This window comes from Lycium barbarum, chromosome 4, assembly GCF_019175385.1.
Source record: "Lycium barbarum isolate Lr01 chromosome 4, ASM1917538v2, whole genome shotgun sequence".
Taxonomy (NCBI): Eukaryota; Viridiplantae; Streptophyta; class Magnoliopsida; order Solanales; family Solanaceae; genus Lycium; species Lycium barbarum.
In genome coordinates this window covers 8447463-8471235 of record NC_083340.1, presented here as the reverse complement: position 1 = coordinate 8471235, position 23773 = coordinate 8447463, and the positions used below count along the sequence as shown (strand labels likewise).

At 31.4% G+C, this 23773-nt stretch overlaps 2 protein-coding genes, 1 long non-coding RNA gene and 1 pseudogene across 3 annotated transcripts in view; all 4 read left to right on the top strand.

Moving 5' to 3' along the window:
• The first annotated feature begins 1180 nt into the window (after nucleotides 1-1180).
• On the top strand, nucleotides 1181-1827 carry LOC132638148 (14 kDa proline-rich protein DC2.15-like; annotated as a pseudogene).
• Nucleotides 1828-2798: 971 nt separating this feature from the next.
• Nucleotides 2799-23773, top strand: part of LOC132635093 (uncharacterized) — a 95864-nt gene continuing 74889 nt past the window's right edge. Inside the window, exons 1-2 of the long non-coding RNA XR_009580421.1 lie at nucleotides 2799-3021; nucleotides 3970-4046. This is a non-coding gene — a long non-coding RNA (uncharacterized LOC132635093). The remainder of the gene's footprint in view (nucleotides 3022-3969; nucleotides 4047-23773) is intronic.
• On the top strand, nucleotides 14756-15492 carry LOC132635091 (lipid transfer protein EARLI 1-like). Its single transcript, XM_060351321.1, has one exon. The coding sequence runs from the start codon at nucleotides 14807-14809 to the stop codon at nucleotides 15227-15229; it is 423 nt and encodes a 140-aa protein (XP_060207304.1). The 5' UTR covers nucleotides 14756-14806; the 3' UTR covers nucleotides 15230-15492.
• On the top strand, nucleotides 22346-23021 carry LOC132635092 (14 kDa proline-rich protein DC2.15-like). Its single transcript, XM_060351322.1, has one exon. The coding sequence runs from the start codon at nucleotides 22485-22487 to the stop codon at nucleotides 22872-22874; it is 390 nt and encodes a 129-aa protein (XP_060207305.1). The 5' UTR covers nucleotides 22346-22484; the 3' UTR covers nucleotides 22875-23021.

Here is a 23773-nt window from a genome sequence, read left to right as displayed (position 1 = left end):
AATGAGATCTAGGGTAGGTAATGGAACAAAGTAGGAAAGAGGGGTGAGGGAGAAAATAAATTTGGTAGGTGAGAGAAAATCTAGGAGATGGAACGGAGAGAGAACTAGGGGTGAGGGAGAAAATAAATTTGATAGGTGAGAGAAAAATATTTGAAAAAAAGAAGAAGATTGTGGGTAAGTGAGAGAGAGATACCTTATTTTTAGGGAAATACACTGCAGTAACAAAAATAAGTTATAGATGATAATTTGATAAATAATTAAGCTACCAAAAATAATTTTAAAAAAAGATAGCTATTACTAATAAATAAGTGTTAGAAGTAGTTATGAGCTGTAAATTTTTCTTATAAAATTGTGCAAATATAGTTTTTGGTACTGACAAAAGATTAGAATATTATCTAACGTCTGTAAACTTTTAGATCATGATATAATATTTTTTTAAGATTTTCAGTTTATTCAAATGGAATTTTTAGATTATGATCCAAAAGATCCATAAATTGCAAGAGAAACAAAAAGAAAAGAATCAGTAAACATTGTCCTAGAAAGTGATAACCCGCCAAAATTTACGTCCAAGCAAAGAGGGCGACTAACCTGTAAATGCATGTTGTCATGTCCCTAATTTCTTTTTGGCTAAATATTTTCCATGCGTCAAAGCATATTACTAATTGAGTTTCTATATACACTGATCCCGTAAATAATTTTTACAGTTACTTAGATAATTTATCTAACTTTCAAGAAAATTAAAATGGGATTACTAATTAAAAGAAAATAAGGTATATTACCTGCTATCATGTTAAAATACGCTAATAATGTAAAATTGTAAGTGTACATAAAATAAATCGTTTAATACTGATATACCATGACATTTCGGGCAAAAATCACGGGCTACGAAATAAAACAATTAAAATTCCTGGATTTTGGAACTCAGCGAGAGGAACATGGCAACTTGTTTTAATTTCCTACTTCACATGTTTCCAAGATATACAAAAATATGCTAATTCTCATTGCCAGGCTAAATTCCCGACTTACACATGGATTAAAGAATGATGTCTTGTAATTCGTTTAATCCCCCTCCTTACAAATCCGCCCTATAAAAACCCCACCATATCAATACATTCTTCATCATCAGAAATCAATTCACATTTCTCTAATTAGCAAATATTGCACTAGCTTTGAGATCAAGATGGCTAAGTCACTTGTCCTCTTTCTAGTTATTCAATGTCCTTTTTTTCACTGTGGTTAGTGCATGCAACACTTGCCCTGGCCCAAAACCAAAGCCGAAGCCAACACCAACACCAAGCCCATCTCCTAATTCACAAGGCAAATGCCCAATTGATGCAGTAAAATTAGGTGTTTGTGCTAATGTGCTTAATGGTTTATCGAATGTTACACTTGGAACTCCACCTGTTAAACCATGTTGCAGTCTTATTGAAAATCTTGTGGATTTAGAGGCTGTTGTTTGTCTTTGCACTGCACTTAAGGCTAATATTTTGGGGATTAACCTTAATCTCCCTATTTCACTTAGTTTGCTTCTTAATGTTTGTAGTAAGGATGCTCCAAAGGGATTCACTTGTCCATAAATGTTTTTTTTTAAACCTTTTTCTTTAAATTGTTTTCTTGAGTTTTTTTTTTTTTTTTGGATTTTCATTTGTTTTAGAGGTTTAAATTGTTCAATTTGTTTCCCATTACTTATGGGGCTAATTTATTTTGGATTTTTCATTTGTTGGAATTAATTAGCGCCCCTTGCGCTATTTATTTGTGTTTCCCATTCGAATTAATACATTTCTCGGTATGACTTTTGTTCGTTGCTTATGATATATTTTTGTTCGTTTGGTCACTTTTTTCTCCCTAAATAGGATTACCGCATTGTAGGTGGAGTTTCCGCCGGACTCCTATATTTTATTTTTTATTAATGACAGGAAAAAATTACATGAGGTGAAGAGTTTAAACATAATACTACAATTAAAGAATAAAAGAAGTATAAATATATCTCTCTCCAACCCTTAAAATATAGATTTCTTAAATAGGTGCAATCCATTTTATGATTCATTAATTTTCAGCTATATATTTTTAGAAATATAAAGTGGAACATAATCCCAAATATCGTGACAAGTTTTAAAATCTTCCACTTAAGGCGGGAGGAAAATGTAGACTCAAAACCTTCAATTATTTAGCCTGATAATGAGAGTTTTTTTTTTCATTTAACGGTTACTAAATTTACTTTTTATTTCGTTGTTTAACTAATTATATCAACAGTTTCATTTACCTTAGGATTATTTTATCTAATTTGTTTACCTTTTACAAGAAATAGGAATCCTAGTTAAGATAGGTTTGGCCGTTTGGGGACTGGGGTTTCGGCATTAATTAATCTTTGTCTTGCTATTGTATTTCCCGTAGAATAACAATAAATCTTAATTGAATCAACTTCATCTTAATTAGGTCTTAAGGATGAATTAAAAAAGAGAGGATAAAATAGGACAAGCTTGCTAATTACTGCTAATAGGTGAACAATAATAATAAAAAAAGAGAAACCTTTATTATGGCTGGACCATACCGCTATTTTAATATTAGAAATCAATTCAAATTTTAATTTTAACTATATATTTAACTATATAATAAGTGAGACTTGTACCTATATAATAAGTGAGACTTGTTGGTACGAGGAAGGGCACTTTGGGCATTTCAGTACAATGTCTTCTATTCATAGATTTGCGCCCGCCTTTATACAGTTGGATACAAAATTATCTATTTTTGAAACAGAAATTAAAGTAGTAGATCTTTTAAGCCTTATCGCCGTGGAGGAAAAATCGGACTATTCGGGGAGAGCTGGAGTGGGTAAAACAGTACTCATTTCAATTACAACTCAGTTGTGTACATCTCTTGGTGAAACGTGTGATACAACTGGTTCTACTCTCTTTTCACTTTGAGAAAGCTTCTTCCATGCCTCTAACCTCTCTCCGGCAAAAATTAACATATTTGCATGAAGCTCTGGTCTATACTATACCTTCCGTCAATTGAAGCTGAGTATTGTCATTTCTTCTCCGTGCTTCTTTACTTTTATTTCTCTCTACTTTACTCTTATTTTTTCCGCTCTCTATCTATACCTCACTATATTATTCTTCATCGAATTGATACCAAAACCTTTTTTTTTTCTCCTCAAGTTCCAATCTCAGAACTTTATCATCTTTTCTCTTTTGCTCCATGATACTTGCATGCATTGTGGAATCTGTAAATTATCTCCTTTTTTTTTTTTTTGTCTAATTTTCATATCCATGTTCTGGTATGTAGTAGATTAGCTCTCAATTCAGTTTGTTGTGATTCTTTTTGGACTATGCTATTCTTTTGTTTATTACTTTTTCTTGATTGAATGTACTACTCCCTTCATCCAAAAGATTGACACTTTTCGCTTTTCGAGAGTCAAATGAGTTGTTCTTTGATCGTAATTTTTTCATACGTCTTTTAAATATTCTAAATTATTAATTATGGTGACTTATACTACTTTTTAGGTAGTTTTTAAATATGTAAATTTTATTTCGAAAAAATAAAAGATTCTATGTTAAATCACACGGTCAAATTAAAAAGTTTGACTCTCAAAAAGCGAAAAGTGTCAATCTTTTGGGACAGAGGGAGTATATGTTAATTTTCATACCTCAGGAATAGCTTTCTTTTTTTTGGATCTTTTGTGTTAAAGTAGATCCACTGAGCGCATTTTCCTATGTCATATGTTTGGATCCTGTTTTAAAACAAAATTTTTGGCGTATGATCTTCTTTGGTTTTCACCAAATTATTCTTTCCGCTGCATGTGCTGGCTATTTCTTGAGATTAAACAGTGGAAGTAAATACGTTTGCTCTAATGTTGTATTCCATTTCTCAGTGTTGTTTGCATAAGCTTTGTGGCGAGTAAATTTCTACATTTTCTATTTTTAAATTGAGTTTCATTGCAAAATTCTTCTTACGACCTTCGTGTGGCAGATAATAGTACATAGAAGTAAAGGCAACGTAACTAGATCGGTGACAAAGGATTGGTCGGCAGTTTGCAGTTGATAAAGGTGAGCTTTTAGCATTGCACATGTTGTATTATCACCTCATAATGCCGCAAAAGTGACAGTTTACAAAAGCCAGACTCTGTTGTCTTGGTAAACTACAGTTAGCTCTTAAAATATCAAAGGTGATAAACTTCTTAGATGTATATAAGGCTAATTCACCAATTCATGATCTTTCATGTAATCGCTGAAAGAATTTAAGCTTCTGCATCTTGACTAAAGCTTTTTATGATGGTAGAATATGATAAGAAATGCTTGCATTATTCGTGAAATTGAGTAAATTACTTTATTTTGTATTAATCCAAATTTATGAGCGGAAGTTATCTCTAAAACTAGCTCTTCTCGACAAAGAGATGGAAAAAAGTATTGACTAGCTTTTCTCGATAAGTAGTTTCATTAGCGTAGATTTAGGACCAAACCAATCTCAATTAAGAAAAAAGTTGTATTAAATAAGGACGGATACTGGTTGACCGCCTTTTTTATGATCTTATCAGAAGTTCCATTTGATATTTTATCTAGCTTTCCATCACAAATTTTCCTTTATGCTGAAGTTTGTTGTTCAGCATTTCAACACCATAAGTTTCTGGTAATAGCATTGTTTACTATGTTACATTTTGAGAAATGACAACATTACGTATACGGAAATGTCCTAAGTTTCCTTGTGATTATCGTTTAAAATACATCATTGACATTCAAGTTAACATTTGTGAGGTATGAGTTAAGATTGTTGTCTATTTATTTAATGCATTTCCTTTCAGTAGCAAAAATCGAAAAATAATTAAACACTGCTGCTCCTTCTATATATATAATTTCAGTAGAGGTGTAGTTGGATTCTGTCAGTTAACCAGATATTCACCTTGCCTCATCATTTTTGCACCAATTCCACTTCTCACACACCTTAATTTGTAACCCATCTTTACTGCACTAAATAAAAAAGACTGCATCATCTACATTACCAATTTTTGTTCTTTAATAGATTGTAAATGCAATGGATTTTAAAATTTTAATACATGACATTACCGAATATGGATCTATTTAGTTGGAATATGTGGTTGCACAATTTTGAATGCAGGCGCAGGTTTCTGAAGTTGAAAGTTGCTCAAGCCGGGAAAAGGTTGTTAGGTTTTTTGGTTTTCCCTTCCTATGTAGAATTGGATTAATAAAACCCAATCCAATTAGGTTTTTGGATTTTCCCTTCCTATGTGGAATTGGATTAATAAAACCCAATCCAATTTGGACCAGACCAATTTTGCCCAAAATTTCCTCTATATATAGGATCAATTTAGGTCTTATTTTAACAACGCAAGAGTGAATTCATAGCAGCCATATAGAGAGAAAAACGTGAGAGAGAAAGCAGATTTTCGTCCAGAATTTTTTTGCTACAGCAGTCCGCTTTAAATTACGTTTCCTGATTCGTTAACCGTTGGATCGTGCTGAAATTTGAACTGGGGATTCTAAACATCTGGTTCTTCGATTTCAACGGTGACAATCGGATTTTGTGGTCTGTATCTCCAGTTTTCGAGTACGAACAGTAGCTCATTTTTTGGGGGTGATTTTTCTCTTTTCTTCGCTAGTTTTGGTGCTATCCCTTATGTATTGTTGCTCCGTGCTTGGCTTTGTTGTTGTAGCCATTTGGAGAACATTTTTGTAACTCTTGTTGTTTATAGTGGAGCTTTTGTGGGCCGGAGGTCCCGTGGATGTTTCCTCTTCACATTTAAGGGGTTTTACCACGTAAATTTGGTCTCTTCCATTCAATTTATTTTTGCTTACTTTGCTATTGTTGGTATAGCTGCTGCCTGGATTTCCATTTGTGCTAGCGTTTATTGTCTTCTCTTGGTTCAAATAGTGTGGGAAGTTTCGACTTGGGTATTTCTTCCGCTGTTACCTCGTCGTGCAATTTGATTATTGCTTGTTTCTTCCCAACAAAGGTTACTCTGCTTTGACTATAATAGGTAAATTTCTCATTGATCCAAAATCTAAATGAAGCTTCCCAATTGCTTTTGATTTTTATTTAAAGTCTATTTGGATACTTCTATGCTTTGTTGAACCATCTCAAATTTCTCTTCTTCTCTTTCTGCTATTGGAGAAAGATGCAAATTTCTATGAGGACTTTGCTATAATTCGAGAATTTTTCTTGCTACTAAAATTGAGATGAATAAAGAATCAACAACAAAAAGAGTGCAGAAATTACTGGCAGAAATGAGTTTTAAGTTCTAACATAGTGTAAAATTGTTGTCAGTGTTTCTAACACAGTAATGGTTGAATAACTTTTATGTATGTTGTTAGCTTTAAATATCCCATATATTCATATGAACTAGGTTCGATTTTCTCTAGGCTGAAATCTGGTAAATTATAATACTCGCATTGTTATAACGTTTGTGATTATGTTTCTTCGTGCTACCAATGGATCTCTAGAAGGTCGAATAATCAGCATGTGAAGCTATATCCAGGAGTGTACTATTTCATTGTTTAGAGTTTTGATTTAGTTAGTATTCCTTTTGGAATTGGCTGAATTAGGAAATTGATTCATGAAAGTTAATGTTATCTAATTAATGCTACTGGTACTGCTTTCTTATCTGGAATTGGGGCACTAATTTATGAAATCTATTGCTCATCAATTTTTGAAATACAATTGCTCAAACAAAGACTTAATTAAAACACTTTATCCCTTACAAAGGGAATGTAACAACCAGTCTTTTCCCTTATTCTTTTGGAATAAAGTGAGTACTAATTGTTACATGTTGGCAGATTTGATCAATTTAATTGAGTTTTGATAGAGATTAACTTTGACGATGAGGGTAAGAAGGTGAATTCCCAGTTGATAAAATTGAGCCTTGACTTGGTCACCATAATGAGGTAACTTTTGCCTTCCCTTTGGTGATGATCTAGGATAGTGATACATTTTTTTCCTTTCTCTACAGATCTCATTGACATCCAGTCTTAATCCAAGAGAGTAGAGGTCTTAAGAGAAAGGTACAAGCTATAATCCTTAAGATTCAGAATAATGCAAATGAGACCAGGAAAGCAAATCATGATCTTTCTTAGAGTAAGCTACTCTGTGTGTATGGGAAGTGTTTGATAGAAGCTAAAAAGGTCTTTCTGCACTTAAGAGAGTTCAATTTGGAAGCATTGCATTTCAGGTGGACTCCTATCCTGTGCACAAGCTAACTAAGAACAGTTTAACAACAAGAAAATGCTAAATAAATATTGCCTAATGAAAATCTTTGGCTGAAAGGAGATATAATATGCCTTGATTGACATTAGATTAGCTAGAAAAATACTAGCCTGGCTTAATTAATTCTCATTAATGTAGCTCGAGCCATTAGTTTTTTAACCAAATTCATACAAGTGTCAGTTGATGTCCGGAAAAATGATGGTGAAAAGCCAAAGGAGATCATTACTCTACTTTATGCTAATTGCGTCAACGGCTATAGATGCAACTCTATAATCTAAAATATGGATGAACAACCTTAGTGTCTCAATGTATTTCAACATGCTATTATAGCAGTAGATAATCAATAAATATATGGTAAAAAGCTAACAATTATGCTGAAGCTTTCTCATGTCTTAGATTATGGAGAAATATAGTTAGAAAATAATTAAATGTTATTAATGCTATTAAAAATATTGCATTGTGGTGAGATGAAGAACAATTTACATACACTTACAAAAAAAGCTATTTAAAATATACCTTAATATTCTCAATCATTCTTTGATTCAAAGCATCATACAAAAATTGAGACTCTCAGGATTTAGACACGGAATTAATTCCTTCCACTGTAATCTATTCTCATGAATACCTAAGTTTTTGATGTGATATTATTTTAATTCTGTTTGTGAAGTCATGCGTACAATAGTGTAAAGAAAGGGCTGAACAGAGAGAATTTCACTGAACAATAACACTGGGTACCTTGCAAGAAAAGAACTAGATATACAAGGAAAAAGAGGAGTTGCAGTATTAGGAGGTGAGGAGATCTCTTTGATCTACCAAGTCATTTGTCGAGTGGATATAGAAGGTGACTGGCAGAACATTTGTATATCATATCTCTTATCACTTTGAAACATAAACGGTTAATTGAGATTTTGGCATTTTTGCGATACCTTATGGCCTTTTGCTAAATATTATGTGGAGCCAAAAGCACAAAAGATAGGAGCACCATCCATGTATGATGAAGAACCAACAAACATAAAACACTAACTAGAAAATTTCGGGAGGGTACATTACACCAAAGGCTTTAATCAGTATGCTGTGTGTCCAAATCCTTTCGGGGTACCTGTTCTGGTCAATTGCTTAGCATTTTATTAAAAGGAATTCTTGGCTCAGCTTTCTTATGGTATACTTACGTTTCCTCTAATCTTTTATGTGCCTTCTCAGCTGTAGGGTATTTTGCCATAGGTATTATGATTTGCTAGAGATTTTATTTCAGCAAAGATATTGATGTTAAACTGGTGTTTATTTTAGCTGGCATTACAATGTGTAGGTTGGTATTTTTCTAATTCAGTAGAGACTTCTAGCATCAAACTTTAACTGAAGTGATACTTCAAATTTGATTGCACTTTCAACATTCTAATTCTAATTCTTGCCTTTCTTTTTTCAGTGGAGACCCAGCTATATGTGTTGCCAACAACTGTTAAAGTCTAGATTTCACCCAATTGTAGCATAGCTCACGCATAAGTTGGACCACCTACATGAACATTGACAATCTCACTGTTTTTGTCTTTCTAGCATGATATTTCCTTTTCTTTGGATAATGTTACAACACAATTAGAACCACCATGAAATTCCACTATTAGATCTTATATGTACAACGATGTTGGGGAAAAGCCCGTGTTCAGCACGGGCACAGGCCATCTAGTATATATATAGTAGAATCCGTATCTTTATTGATCGATGTCCTCTTGATTCAAACTCCAATAGTTTACAAGTTTCTAAAAGAGATATTTGATAAAATTGGAACGATATTGAATATATTACCATGCTATCGTTGTGCGAAGATAACTATTTGCATTTACAATGTTGAGAAGCATATAAAGGGCAATCTGTCTAATATAATATAAGGTATACGCTGTCCCTTGTTTTTTTTCGTTCCAAACCATAAATCTTACAGTTCCTACTCTGCTATTAAACTGCTTCCTCATCAGTTGACGATTGAAAAGATTAGTTTGGTTAGGGAAAAAAAAAATACAAGAAAGGGGTCTATTATATTCGGAGTGTATATGTTCAAAATGGTCCCTCTCAAATATATTTCGAGCAGTTTTGGTTATGTAAGTTTGTCAAAAACATGAGCGTTTTTATCTCCATAAATATTACTCCCTCCGTTCCAATTTACGTGGCACTTCACTTCTCGAGAGTCAATTTGACTAAACTTTAAAGCTAAACTGGATTAAATTAACTCAATATTTTAACATTAAAATTTATATAGTTAAAAACTACATGCAAAATACTATAAATTGCAACCTTCTCATATCAATTTGATGAAAAATACATCTTAAAATGATGGTCAAAGTTCATACAGTTTGAATCTCAGAAAACGAAAAGTGTCACATAAATTGGGACAAAGGGAGTAACAAACTTTGAACGTTAGATCTAATAGGAACTGTGAAATAAAAAAACAGCTTTAAGTAAGAGAACTCACATTTGAAGGTGCAATTTTTATCGTTTCTGCTATTTCTTTCAATCTAGCTTTGGAGTTTGGTGCAGCTTAACTGTGATTTCTTTAATCTATTTTTGTTGTCTGATGTGATTTTGTTATTGTGGTTTTGAGATTTGATGCAACTTTCTTGACGTTTCTGGTTAAATCTACTTTGTTTTTTCTTATAGTTCTTATAAAATCTCAAAGTTAAAGTTTGTTAAATATTTGATGGAGACCTAACATGATCACTTTTTTTCAAAACTTAGAGGGTCAAAACTGTTCAAAAATAAATTCAAGAAACTATTTTAAAACTATCCCAAAAGATAAAATCTCGTTTTAGTTAATAGTAACATTGAATATTTGGAAGTGCCCCCATGAATTTAGATAGAATTTATTATAGACACTTAAAGAGTATAATTATCATGTCAATCAAATTCTATAATATAGGCTTAATTATTGACTTAAAATATTATTTTTATAATACTATTTATTAATTGTTGATGTTAATTACCAAATTATCATTTGCTAATTACCATATTAGAATATCGATTACACCCTGTCTATATAATCGGGATGAGAGGAAATGAAGATAGAAGAGAATGTAATTTGGAATGGAAAGCCTGATCTTTTCATTCATAGAGGTAGTATATATATACATGGCTTAACCGACCTAGAAGAAAAGAAAATATCTAGTTTAGTTAAATACATAAGTGGACCCCACGATAACTATCTACCACTAACACTAACCAGTTGTAGCCAGTTTTCATTAATCAACTAACCACACTGTTACGTTGCTAATCACTCAGTCGACTACACACTAGTTTTCTTAGAAGCCATATTTCTAACTATAGTTGTTTTAGAGTAGATTTTTTTGGCTTTGGTTGATATTGAAAAGATTATAGGAGGGGGGTATTTATAGGATGCAAAATTGAGCATCATAGTCGAGAGAAAACATAAATATATAAATTAAATAGTTGAAACCATGTGTCCCCAAGGTTACGTTTTAGCTAGCATCACAAGCAAAGATTACTCAAATCTCTTGAAAACATTATTAGCTATGAGACATTGCAAATAATTATCATGTTCTTCGCGAGAGTCTACACGTATGGATAAAAGATGAGAAAAGTAAATTATATTGGGAAAAAAATATGCATATTTAAGATGAAAATGTAAATACTAGATCTACCAATGAGCTACCACTTACACTATTAGAATATTGAGAACCTTTTTAGTTTTCTTGGAATATTAGTGTGTAGTCGACTGAGTGATTAGCAATGTAACAGTGTGATTAGTTGATTAATGACAACTGGCTACAACTGGTTAGTGTTAGTGGTAGATAGTTATCATGGGGTCCACTTATGTATTTAACTAAACTAGATATTTTCTTTTCTTCTAGGTCGGTTAAGCCATGTATATATATACTACCTCTATGAATGAAAAGATCAGGCTTTCCATTCCAAATTACATTCTCTTCTAACTATCTTCATTTCCTCTCATCCCGATTATAGGGATAATCGATATTCTAATATGGTAATTAGCAAATGATAATTTGGTAATTAACATCAACAAATAATAAATAGTATTATAAAAATAATATTTTAAGTCAATAATTAAGCCTATATTATAGAATTTGATTGACATGATAATTATATTCTTTAAGTGTCTATAATAAATTCTTAAGGAAATATATAATTTTAAACAAATTTAATATATTTCTCATAAAAAACTCAAATATGTATAAGCATATTTTGTTGGGATCACTAATATTTTCCTTGACATCATCATTTTTAGTGGCATAAAAAAAGCCCTTAAGGTTCTCAAAATTTACCAAAATTTGTAGGAATTCACAAAGTAATAAAAACTTTAATTAGGGGTAAAAAGAGACAAAACATCCATGTGAGGACTACAAAAAATTGGTATTCTCCCTCATATATATAATAATATGTGGAGAAATGTGTATTGTTTTTCATTTTGTGTATATGTTTATGAATATTCTCTGTTCATAGTTGAATTGGAGTCAATAACAGCATTGTTATGACTTCAATTAACGGAAGTAGTGAGATAACTGAGATTCCCAAATATTTAGCGGTTAGGTATTGAAAACAAGCAGACGTGGTAGTGATAAAATAATTGAAAATAAGCTGAAAGATACACTTAACAAGCGCACACGTCCAAGTTCCAACTTCGGTGAGTATAGGAGATCAATGGCATATTTTTATGGGATTTTTACACTCTATGCTAATTAGGGAAAAATATTTACCCAATTCCCTCAAACTTCAAACCTATATATTAGGGGAATAAGGGGATCTTATGGGGTATTATTTAGTTGGGTCGAGTTTAAAGGTGGAGCGGGTTTAAAAACTGATTTCGGGTTATTTTGGGGATAATTTCCATCAAGATAGGGGTATATTTGAAAACTTTAAGGATGGGAGGGGTATTTTTGACCCAATATAATTTCGGAGGATATTTTTAGCCCTTTTTCCAAAATAGAGGGGTATTTTTGACCCTTTTCTCCAGTTTAAATGCGAGGATTGGTTACTCCATTTACTTTGAAGAGAAGAATCTTTTTTTTTAAATTATTTTTTTATTACATAGGGATAGGGGAAGGGGAAATGGGGGAGAGGGTTACAATGTGAGGATTCGAGACCTCGCCAACAAGGTGAAAGTTCATGTAGTCAACCAACTGAGCTACTAGATCCCTACCTTTGAAGAGAAGAATCATAAGTTCATATGGTGTCCAAATTAATTAGGAAAGAAATTAATGAGAATAAATTTTAGAGAAGAGTTAAATATAATATCTTTAAAGTAACTGAAAGGTGCAAAAAGATTGAAGAAAGAGAACATTGAAGGGGACAAAAAAATACCAAAAAATTGTAAATTCTTGGCCAAAGAATTATTATCACTGTTACTCTTAGCACCTAACATGAAATATGTTTCCACTGATAACTTTTAGAAAAATTGGACTTTCAATTGCAAATCAGAACAATCCATGATGATACATTAATCATTTACATATTATATATCAGGAACAGAGACGGATTTTCACCAACCTTGCAGAATTTAAGGCAAGGAATTATCAATAACACAACCCAGAAAAAACAAAAGAAAGCTAAGAAATAAGAAAAGAAAAGGTTATATTATTCAATCATGCATCTCTTTAACCTTAATTAATTGTCACCACTGTTCTTCTTTTTTAACCATTTCGTTACCGGCCAAAACTTCTTTTACAGATAACAACTTTCGGTCCTTATTGTACAAGACACGGACAAAGAAGAAATGAACTTTATCTTACTTATGGCAAAGGCTAAAAGCAGTATAAATGAACAAAGCTAACTACAAATTAAAGAAAACTATATTTCCAATAAAAAGAATACACGAGTACAAAAAAGAGGAATTAGCAATGAAAATATAACTTCCGTCGCTGAACAATAAAGTCGTTCCTATTCTATCTAATGACAGAGTAGCAACAGGTTAACAGAACAATGTTAGATACAGGTTATTTAACGACAAATTAACTATGAAGATTGTTGCTAAATTCTTGTTTTTTTCCGGTAATGTTCAATCTAAAATATTGAGGAACAGAAAAGAAATAAAAAGCTAATTAACTCCAAATGTTCATATATTTAAGATATTAGGGTATCTTAATTTAAACCAAGAAATATTTTCTGTTAAAATGCAGAAGTTTGAAATAGTATTGTTAATTCTTTCTTCTTTTTTTTTCCGGAATCCTCAAGTGTATGGGAGTACTTATTTTGTTGCTAGTAACGAATTCTTTTTTTAAACGAAGTAGTTTTATATTTGAATTAGTCTATATACTACGTAAGAGTCATAATTGTTTTTGGTAAATATGATTAATAAAATTAATGTTTCATTAACGGTATAAGATATATGACTTACCTACTCAATTTATTGCTAATATATCGTTAAATAGCTCATAATTAATTAATAGGATTTAAATAATTCATTGCTAATCTGTCTTTAGATAAAATTAGCAACCAATTATATTGTTGAGCGACAGAGAATTCTTGTTTTCTAATAGTGTAAGTGGTAGTTAGACCGACTATGTTGTATGGGGCGGAGTGTTGGCCAATTAAGATTTCTCACGTTCAAAAGATGAAAGTTGCTGAGATGAGAATGTTGAGATGGATGTGTGGCCACACCAGGAGTGACAGGATTAGGAATGAGGATATTCGGGACAAGGTGGGAGTGACCTCGGTGGAAGACAAGATGCGAGAAGCGAAATTGAGATGGTTTGGGCATGTGAAAAGGAGAGACACAGATGCCCCAGTGCGGAGGTGTGAGAGGTTGGCCATGGATGGTTTCAGACGAGGTAGGGGTAGGCCAAAGAAGTATTGGGGAGAGGTAATTAGACACGACATGGCGCAGTTACAGTTTACCGAGGACATGACCTTAGATAGTAGGGTTTGGAGGACCCACATTAGGTAGAAGGCTAGTAGATAGTCTCATTATCCTGTCTTATTAGTAGTCGCATTATCGAAGTATAATTTCTTGTTCTCTGATTTATGCTATTATCTGTTATTTCCTGTGCTTTGATTATTCTATGTTATCTGTGTCGCTTGCGTTACTTCATTTCCATATCGCTTTGAATCTCTTAGCCTTATCTGACTTCTTTTTATGTTTTTTTATTGAGCTGAGGGTCTTTCGGAAACATCCATCCTACCTTGGTAGGAGTAAGGTCTGCGTACACTATACCCTCCCCAGACCCCACGTCGTGGGATTTCACTGGGTTGTTGTTGTTGTAATAGTGTAAGTGGTAGCTCATTGGTAGATCTAGTATTTACATTTTCATCTTAAATATGCATATTTTTTCCCCAATATAATTTACTTTTCTCATCTTTTATCCATACGTGCAGACTCTCGCGAAGAACATGGTAATTATTTGCAACGTCTCATATCTAATAATGTTTTCAAGAGATTTGAGTAATCTTTGCTTGTGATGCTAGCTAAAACGTAACCTTGGGGACACATGGTTTCAACTATTTAATTTATATCTTTATGATTTTTCTCGAATATGATGCTCAATTTTGCATCCTATAAATATCCCCCTCCTATAATCTTTTCAATATCAACCAAAGCCAAAAAATCTACTTTAAAACAACTATAGTTAGAAATATGGCTTCTAAGAAAACTACTTCCCTTGCTCTTTTTATTCTTGTGAACCTTCTTTTTTTCTCTCTTGTGAGTGCATGTGGCACTTGTCCTAGTCCTAAACCAAAGCCGAAGCCAAAGCCGAAGCCAAAGCCAAAGCCAACCCCGAGCCCGAGTTCCAAAGGCAAGTGCCCTATAGATGCTTTAAAATTAGGTGTTTGTGCTAATGTTCTTGGAAATTTACTTGGACTTGTAATTGGAAACCCTCCAAAGAAACCTTGTTGCTCTCTCATTAATGGACTTGTTGATCTTGAGGCTGCACTTTGTCTATGCACTGCCATTAAACTAAATGTTCTTGGGATTAACCTTAATGTCCCTCTTTCTCTAAGCCTTCTTCTTAATGTATGTGGCAAAAAGGTTCCATCTGACTTCCAGTGTCCTAATTGAAACAACTACTACATATTTTGATTTTATTTTTCTTATGTATTGGTATCAACGTTTAGCTATGGATTTCTCATGTAGGGAGAAATTCTAGTGTGTACGTGGTAACTTCTCGTTCCCGTTGTAGTTTGAAATAAGTTCTTCTTTGTACATCATGATGTACTCTTAGTTTTAAACTTATTGTACTTCACAGTATATAGAAGTCTATTTGTTGTAAGGTTTTTTATTTTGTTTTCTCCTTATGTCAATAAAAAATGTGTATTATCGTTTGTTATATGTGTATGAATGTTCCTTTCGTATTTCTAACTAGTGAATAAGTCCGCGCTTCGCACGGTTAATTTTTTTTTTAATTAAATAATCTATGTATTAGAGTAGCTTCTATAACTAAAATCTTAGTTTCAATAATACTTCTTATTACATAATGTGGTGAGTAACACCTTCTGTTTTCTTGACGACATAAACTAATCAGTAATCAAATAAGCAGTCTAATTAAAAAAAAAAAATCTATAAACTCTTGGTCTAGAGATAGAACATGTAAAAGTACAATTTGCTAACAATTGAAAATTACATACAGTAAAGTTACCTTAATTCTTAAAAGGAAGATCGAAGTTATATCTAATCTTTTAACTCTCCCACTTTCATAGTCAAACAAATGACAAAGCAAATCTGCCTAACTATTGCCCAAAATTAGAATCAACATTACCAGTTTCAAAAAAAAAAAAAAAAAGATATTGACAAAAAGAGAAGATTATGCAGATAAAAATTCAAAACGTTCATACATAGTAGGTAAGCCTGTGCATTAATCCCTAGCAAACTGAAGATAATGATATATGTAATCCAATTGAATTAAGTCTAAAATTATCTAGAAATTTAAATATAAAATTTTAAGTAAACAAAAATGAGTAAGTGAATAATGAAAAATATAACCCTATGAAATGCTAAAAAAAAATTGTAGGTGGATAATGGAAAATATAACCCTATAAAAATAGGGAGACTATATCACAAAGAAAAAGCTATTATTATATAAACTATATTAATTTAAACTTCTAAAAAAATGGTTAGTTTAGCCAGCTATATTAACATGATGTGGAAATTTAAGTAATTAAAATGTGAAAGTTGTTAAGTCAGAGATAATATAAAATGGACTTCAACTTTCATGTTTTTTTGTCACCTTATATTTTTATTTTATTTTTCTAAATTCCAAAGATAATTATCACATAATAACTAAAGATAAAATTCTTGAAATTGATCAACATGATTTGTTTTAGATAATACTTATAATAAAATAATACATCGGTCATATTCCTTTTTAATCTTACTGAATAATTTTTTGAATTGACCAGAAATTAAAATAATCTTCATAAACTTCATACTTTCACTGTCTAAAAAATATTTGCTCATGAGAAAATCCACCAAAAGAAAACAATGAAGATATAAAGATAAAAAGCACCTCAAGCCGTCAAGCTCTTCGTTTTCCAGCTCAAAAATAGAAACAAAACCCAATTTCATTTCTTGTCCCTTCGTTGCCACTGAAAGATGATTCGCGGTAGAATTTCTGACTTTCATCTCCTTCCGCTCTCTCTCTCTACTATATATTGAAGTCGTTAGCACGAAATCATCAAGCTTTACTTACATTTTGAGAGTTTGTAAGGAGGCCATATTATGACCTTTGCAACACCGAGAAATGAAGTTCCGCCTTCATAGGAATGGGTAGTCGAAACTTGAAGAGCGACTCCGTCTCCCACAAATAATCTTCCACGTAAATGGTTGGCTCTTAAAAACAACTTTAACAATATCTTCAAAACCAAAATAGTCCAAATCCACTAAATTCACACGTCGATCCCTGCAGAAAATAAGAACCCTAAAATCAACAAAATATGAAAAATTTTAAACCATAATGGGAAGAAAGAAATACAGGAAACTAAGACTTTCATCACCTTTGATTTTCAATTTTCAGTAATTCAAACATAAAAAGCCGCAAACAAAAATTAAAGCACAACATTTCAAGCTAATATCAATTAATATAGGTGACAAAAACACGAAAGAGTGATGATTATTATTCTAACGTTAAGCATTTGGAAAAAGTCCCCAGATACAAATCTAAATATATATAAATCTACCTAACATATAGAATTATAGATAGAATGACAACATTGAATCACAATTTCAAAAGGCTGGAAACTTTTAAGAAAATGGAGGGGTAATATGAAGAGGGAAAGGTCCGGTCAAAACTCATAAGAGTTATTAATAGAGGATTGTATTTGGGTGTGGAGGTTACAAATGATATTTAAGGTGTAATTACTTATAAATAAATGAGGCAATTGATGGGATTTCTGTTAAAAAGAAATGAGGCGACTGATGGAATTTTAAAAGTTTCTTACAATTTTCCACTGTCTTTCTTTAATACAATAATAAACCAAAGAATGAATTTTAAAAAAGATAAATTATTTTTACTAATAAATTTAATACAAAGTAATTACAATAATTATAGGGGAAGTAATGACAAATATAATGATATTAAATGGTGAGTGAGTCTTCATTATGGGTGGAGGGATGAGCTTTTTAATATTTTATTTTATTTGGTAAAATAGAGAAATGAAGAGAAAAATGTCAAAAAATTGAGAAAAAAGATAAATGTCAATGGAGGCCATAGAGAGGTGTCACATAGGATTGTCTTTCTTTAATACAATAATAAACCAAAGAATGAATAAAAAAAAGATAAATTATTTTTACTAATAAATTTAATACAAAGTAATCACAATAATTATAGGGGAAGTAATGACATATATAATGCTATTAAATGGTGAGTGAGTCTTTATTATGGGTGGATGGATGGAATTTTTAATATTTTATTTTATTTGGTAAAATAGAGAAATGAATAGAAAAATGTCAAAAAATTGAGAAAAAAGATAAATGTCAATGGAGGCCATAGAGAGGTGTCACATAGGATTGTCTATTCCTAGCTTTATATTATATATAGATGGAGTTAATAATACCATTGTCTCCTCTATTAAATGAACGAGTGAGATATTTGACAATCACAAATATTAAGTGCTTATGTACTTTAATACAAGCAGATCAAAGAGGTAGCGATTAAATAATTCAACAGTGCTTTCTTTGATTACGATTTCTTCAACACTTTTCATATATTATGAATTATTAGTTATGTACACTTATAGTATGTTCTATGTAGTTTTCAAATATGTAAATTTTATTATAAAATACTTGAATAATCTATACTTAAAATTCAATAAAAAAATCAACTGCTTTGATCCTTGTACTTGAACTCCCTCATTTAAATTGGGGCAGAGGGAGCATTTGGTTTCGATTAAGAATTAAAAATACCCTACTACCCTAAATCTATGAAAATTTGAAGTTAATTGGCTTCTCGAATTTTTTCTTTTCCTCAAAATTTTAGAGTGAATGTCACTAAAAAGTAATTAGCTATCAAATTAGTCGCTAACATGTTTTTTTGATAATTCGTTATTAACTATGTTTAAATGGGATTAGTGATGGATATTTTATTGTTTAGAGGCAAAAGTCCACAGCTAATTCATGTTATTTTTGTAGTACTCCCTTCGTCCTAATTTATGTTATGTGTTTGACTGTGATGAAAGAAAAAGTTTTGAAACTTAATTGTGGTCTAAAACAAGCAATAGATATTTGTGTAGCTATAAATCATTTCATTAAAGATAAAATGAGAAGTTTAAATTTAAATTGTCACTAAATATAGAAAAGTGTCATTCTTTTTTAGACTGAAAGAAAAAGAGTATCACATTAATTGGGATAGAGGGAATAATGTATTCTTACTATTGGATTTGTAGTTTTTTTTTTCTTTTCTTTTTAGTTGGCGTTGTTCATTTGATGCTCTTAGCTAGTGGCTAACATAAATGGAGTTGATTCGGGCTTTTCACATATCAAATCAAATTAATTATGTAGGGTTTTTAAATTTATAAACAAAAGCAAATCAAGAAAAGTTGGGGTTTTTGTTTTTGTTTGCTGTTGATTTAAGGAACTTGTAGTTTTGATTAATATATACAGTTTGTTCGACCAAAAGAAAAAGTTGGGATTTTTCAACCTCAGATTTCTCGGAGTTTTCGGGTTTTTTTCCAGTAAAGTCTTCATACAAAAAATATGATTTCAAATTTTTCTGTAGTCCTTGTAAGATACATCAATAATAATCCATATTGAAAATGATCATAATCTAAAAGGACTCAATCATGCTATAATAAGTACGGCTAATTAATATTAGTACATGACTAAACATTAAAGACAATATAAAATTAAGTTATGTATTTTCATTGTCTAAATATATGCAATTCTAAAGAATAGATATCCAATATTATATTATTGTCATTCCTAGTGTTGAATTAAATAATTTCTTTTGTTATAAATATTATTGATTTGGTTTTGGTTTGGGCTTAATTGGAGCATCTATACCGCTACAAAACTTATTGGATCATTTAAATTTTAAGTCCAATCTTGAAATAATATTTTAAAAGACAAAAACTATGAAAATTTTAAAAAAATATTTATAAATTACATTACAATAAATCTTTTTATATATAAAATATTTATAAAAATTGTATACATGTAACGTCGGGTTGGTTTGTCCTTTTTAGTTAAAACCAAATCAAACCAATTATGGTCGAAGTTCCTTTTTTTTTGGCACCCAAACTAAGTCACTAGTCGGGTTTTTTTCTAAGTTTGACTCGATTATTGGTTAATGCGGTTTGCCATTTTTCTTTGTATACTCCTACTCTTAGCCTTTGCCCTTTGCCATAAGTAATTAAGATCAAGTTCAATTATTCTGTGTCTATGTCTTGTACAAAATTCTTCCTCCCGAAGTACCAAAGTTATTACCAGTGAAAATATCTTCTGAATGTAACGAAACGGTTAAAAAGAAAGGTGGTGACATTTGATTACGGTTAAAGAGATGCATGATTGCATAACGTGATGGAAGTGCTTTCCTCTTTTAATTTCTTTTTGTTCTTTTTTGGGTTGTATTATTGATAATTCTTGCCTAGGTTGTCATTTTTACCTAAAAGACAAACATGAGGTCAAATCATGCTTAATCAGCTCATTTCCCTTGATCCTGATCGACATATGAGGATGCATACGGCTGAATTTGTGCAGAATACTTTGACGACGTGGTTTCTAATCTTTGGAATTTTGTGTGGTTAAATCTGGACAAGTAGAACAGTATTAAACTTATTTATATTATCAACCAATTTTAACAAGTTGTTTCATTAAAAAATGCAAGGACAAGAAAGGTATCATAAAAACTTAGCTGCCTCCTGCGCTTGCGGTGAATCATAAATACAAGTTTTTTTTTTTTTTTCATATCCATAATCCATAGTTATCATTCAATTTATGGTTAAATAATATGTATTCTTACTTTAATATTTAACTGCTAAGATCAAATTGCTTGGTCTATATATACATGTGTCCTTCCCACTAAACTTAATTACGGCAAGCATTTCGGGGAATCAACCTTAATAAGTATATATAATAATCTATCGGCCAAACTTCTAAAATCACCTTATTTTGAAAAGTGTTTTTTTTTTCAAAGGTGCTTTCAAAATATTAAAGTGTTTTTGATGAGAAGCAATTTGTGTTTGACCAATCGATTTAAAAAACACTTTTGAGCAGCAATTAGTGTTTGACCAAGTTTTTAAAAAGTGCTTCTAAATATATTTTCTAAAAAGTGTTTTTCGGGAAAAACTATTTTTTTAGCTTCTAAAAAAACAGTTTTTGATTCTCCCAAGAAGCACTTTATTTTTCTCTCTAAAGCTTTGACAAACACCTCACTTTTTAAAATAAGCACTTTTTGAAAAGAAAAAAAAAACATTTTTGACCTCCTAAGCCAAACAAGCTATAAATCTTTGGTTCAGTTTACTCCTTAATTAAGAAGGTTCAAAAGACCACTTGTCTTTAAAGTTATGTTTTCCTTATCAAGCTCTTCTAATACTGTATTTCTTGCTTTTCTTTCCAGTAAGGATCTAAAATTCTAATGTAACAGCCAGGTTTGTCTTAAACATAGCAGGGTTGTATATTTCCTATCTGATTTGACGTTCAAATATGAATGTAAAAATTTGACTTGCTTGGACAATTAGATCACATTTAGAAGTACTATTATAAATTAATAAAGATAAAATAACCACCAACTAAAATAAGCTTTTATTCCAGTAGTCGACTAAATATACTAAGATTAATGTAATGGTCAAATAAGAAAAAATTAATCGTCAAATATTGTAATTTAGATCATTAAAACGGTTAATTTGGAACATATGGAGCATTATGTTATTTCACGCATAGTAGGTGCATGTGGTATTGGTTTGTTCCAGTTTCCCCAGCCCAACTCCTTTTGGGCTTACTAGACCATTCACACAAATGTTCCTTTTCTAAATTTTGTCTGTATATATAAAGTTGTGCAAATATAGTTTTTGGTACAGACAAAAGATTAGATTATCATCTAACGTCTATTAAATTTTAGATCATGATATAATATTTTTTCAAGATTTTCAGTTCATTCAAACGGAATTTTTAGATTATGATCCAAAAGATCCATAAATTACAAGAGAAACAAAAAGAAAAGAATCACTAAACATTATCCTAAAAAGTGATAACCCAGCAAAATTTACGTCCAAGCAAAGAGGGCGACTAACCTGTAAATGCATGTTGTTTGTCCCTAATTTCTTTTTTGCTAAATATTTTCAATGCGTCAAAGCATATTACTAATTGATTACTATATACACTAATATCGTAAATAATTTTTACAGTTACTTAGAAAATTACATCTAACTAACAAGAAAATTAAAGTGGGATTAATAATTTTAAAAAAATAAGGTACATTACCTGCTAAATCATGTTAAAATACACTAATAATGTAAAACTGTAGGTGTACATAAAATAAAACGTTTAATATTGATTAAGTACCATGACATTCTGGGCAAAAATCAAGGGCTACGAAATAAAACAATTAAATTCCTGGATTTTGGAACTCAGCGAGAGGAACATGGCAACTTGTTTTAATTTCCTACTTCACATGTTTCCAAGATCTACAAAAATATGCTAATTCTCATTGCCAGGCTAAATTCCTGACTTACACATAGATTAAAGAATGATGTCTTGTAATTCTTTTAATCCCCCTCCTTACAAATCCACCCTATAAATACCTCACCATATCAATACATTCTTCATCATCAGAAATCAACACATTTCTCTAATTAGCAAATATTGCACTAGCTTTGAGATCAAGATGGCGAAGTCACTTGCCCTCTTTATAGTATTCAATGTCCTTTTTTTCACTGTTGTTAGTGCATGCAACACTTGTCCTGGCCTTAAACCAAAACCAAAGCCAACACCAAGCCCTTCACCTAATTCACAAGGCAAATGCCCAACTGATGCCTTAAAATTAGGTGTTTGTGCTAACGTGCTTAATGGTTTACTGAATGTAACACTTGGAACTCCACCTGTTAAACCATGCTGCAGTCTTATTGAAAATCTTGTGGATTTGGAGGCTGCAGTATGCCTTTGCACTGCACTTAAGACTAATATTTTGGGGATTAACCTTAATCTCCCTATTTCACTTAGCTTACTTCTCAATGTTTGCAGTAAGGATGCACCAAAGGGCTTCACTTGTCCCTAAATGATTTGCACCCTTTTCTTCATTATTTTTGAAGTTGCTTCTGGATTTTCATTTTTTTAATTGTTCCCCATTACTCATGGGGTTAATTTGATTCGGATTTTTCATTGTTGGAATTAATTAGCGCCAGTTGCGCTATTTGTTTGTATGTCTCGTTGAATGAATTATATTTCGTAGTATGACCTTTTTGCAGTTCTCATGCGGTTCTAATTGGGTTTTCCTTTATGTTTTTCTCGGATTATGAAGTTAAATATTTTTTGTTCGTTTCGTCCCTTGTTTTACGAGTATAGTTTTTACACCTAATATTTACGTCAAATCACATAAATTTATTAGGTTAAATATCAAAAATTGAGGTGAGAATATCTACTAATTTAATCATAGTAGTTAAGTAATAACAACGTACTATATAGCAGACCTATATGTTCTATGTTCATTGGTTTGGCAAATAGTATAGGTTTGGGTAAGTTTTTACATGTACGGACGAGGTTCTGGCAAATCTGTATATTTTATGTGTTCAAGTTATATAACGTAGCATAATAAATGAGTAATACCATAAAACATCTTTACATGTAGTTACGAGGTAGTTTATGTTATTTTAAGGATTATAACTCTTACATTTTAAGAAAATTTACGTGTAGAAATATATTCTCATTGTGATCCAAATCTAATTAAGCTAGGTATGTGGTTCACAATTACTTATAATAGTATTTTTATTATATTTCCCGTAGAATAAGATTGAAAACTTAATTAATTAATTGAAAACTTATGTTTGCAATATTGAGGAGAATAGATCCGTTATCCCTTCTTTTCTACGGATAATAATAATTTGAAACGATAAATCTTACAGTTTTTACTCTGCTATTTAGCAGCTTCCTTTGCCAACTGTTGAAAAGATTAGTTTG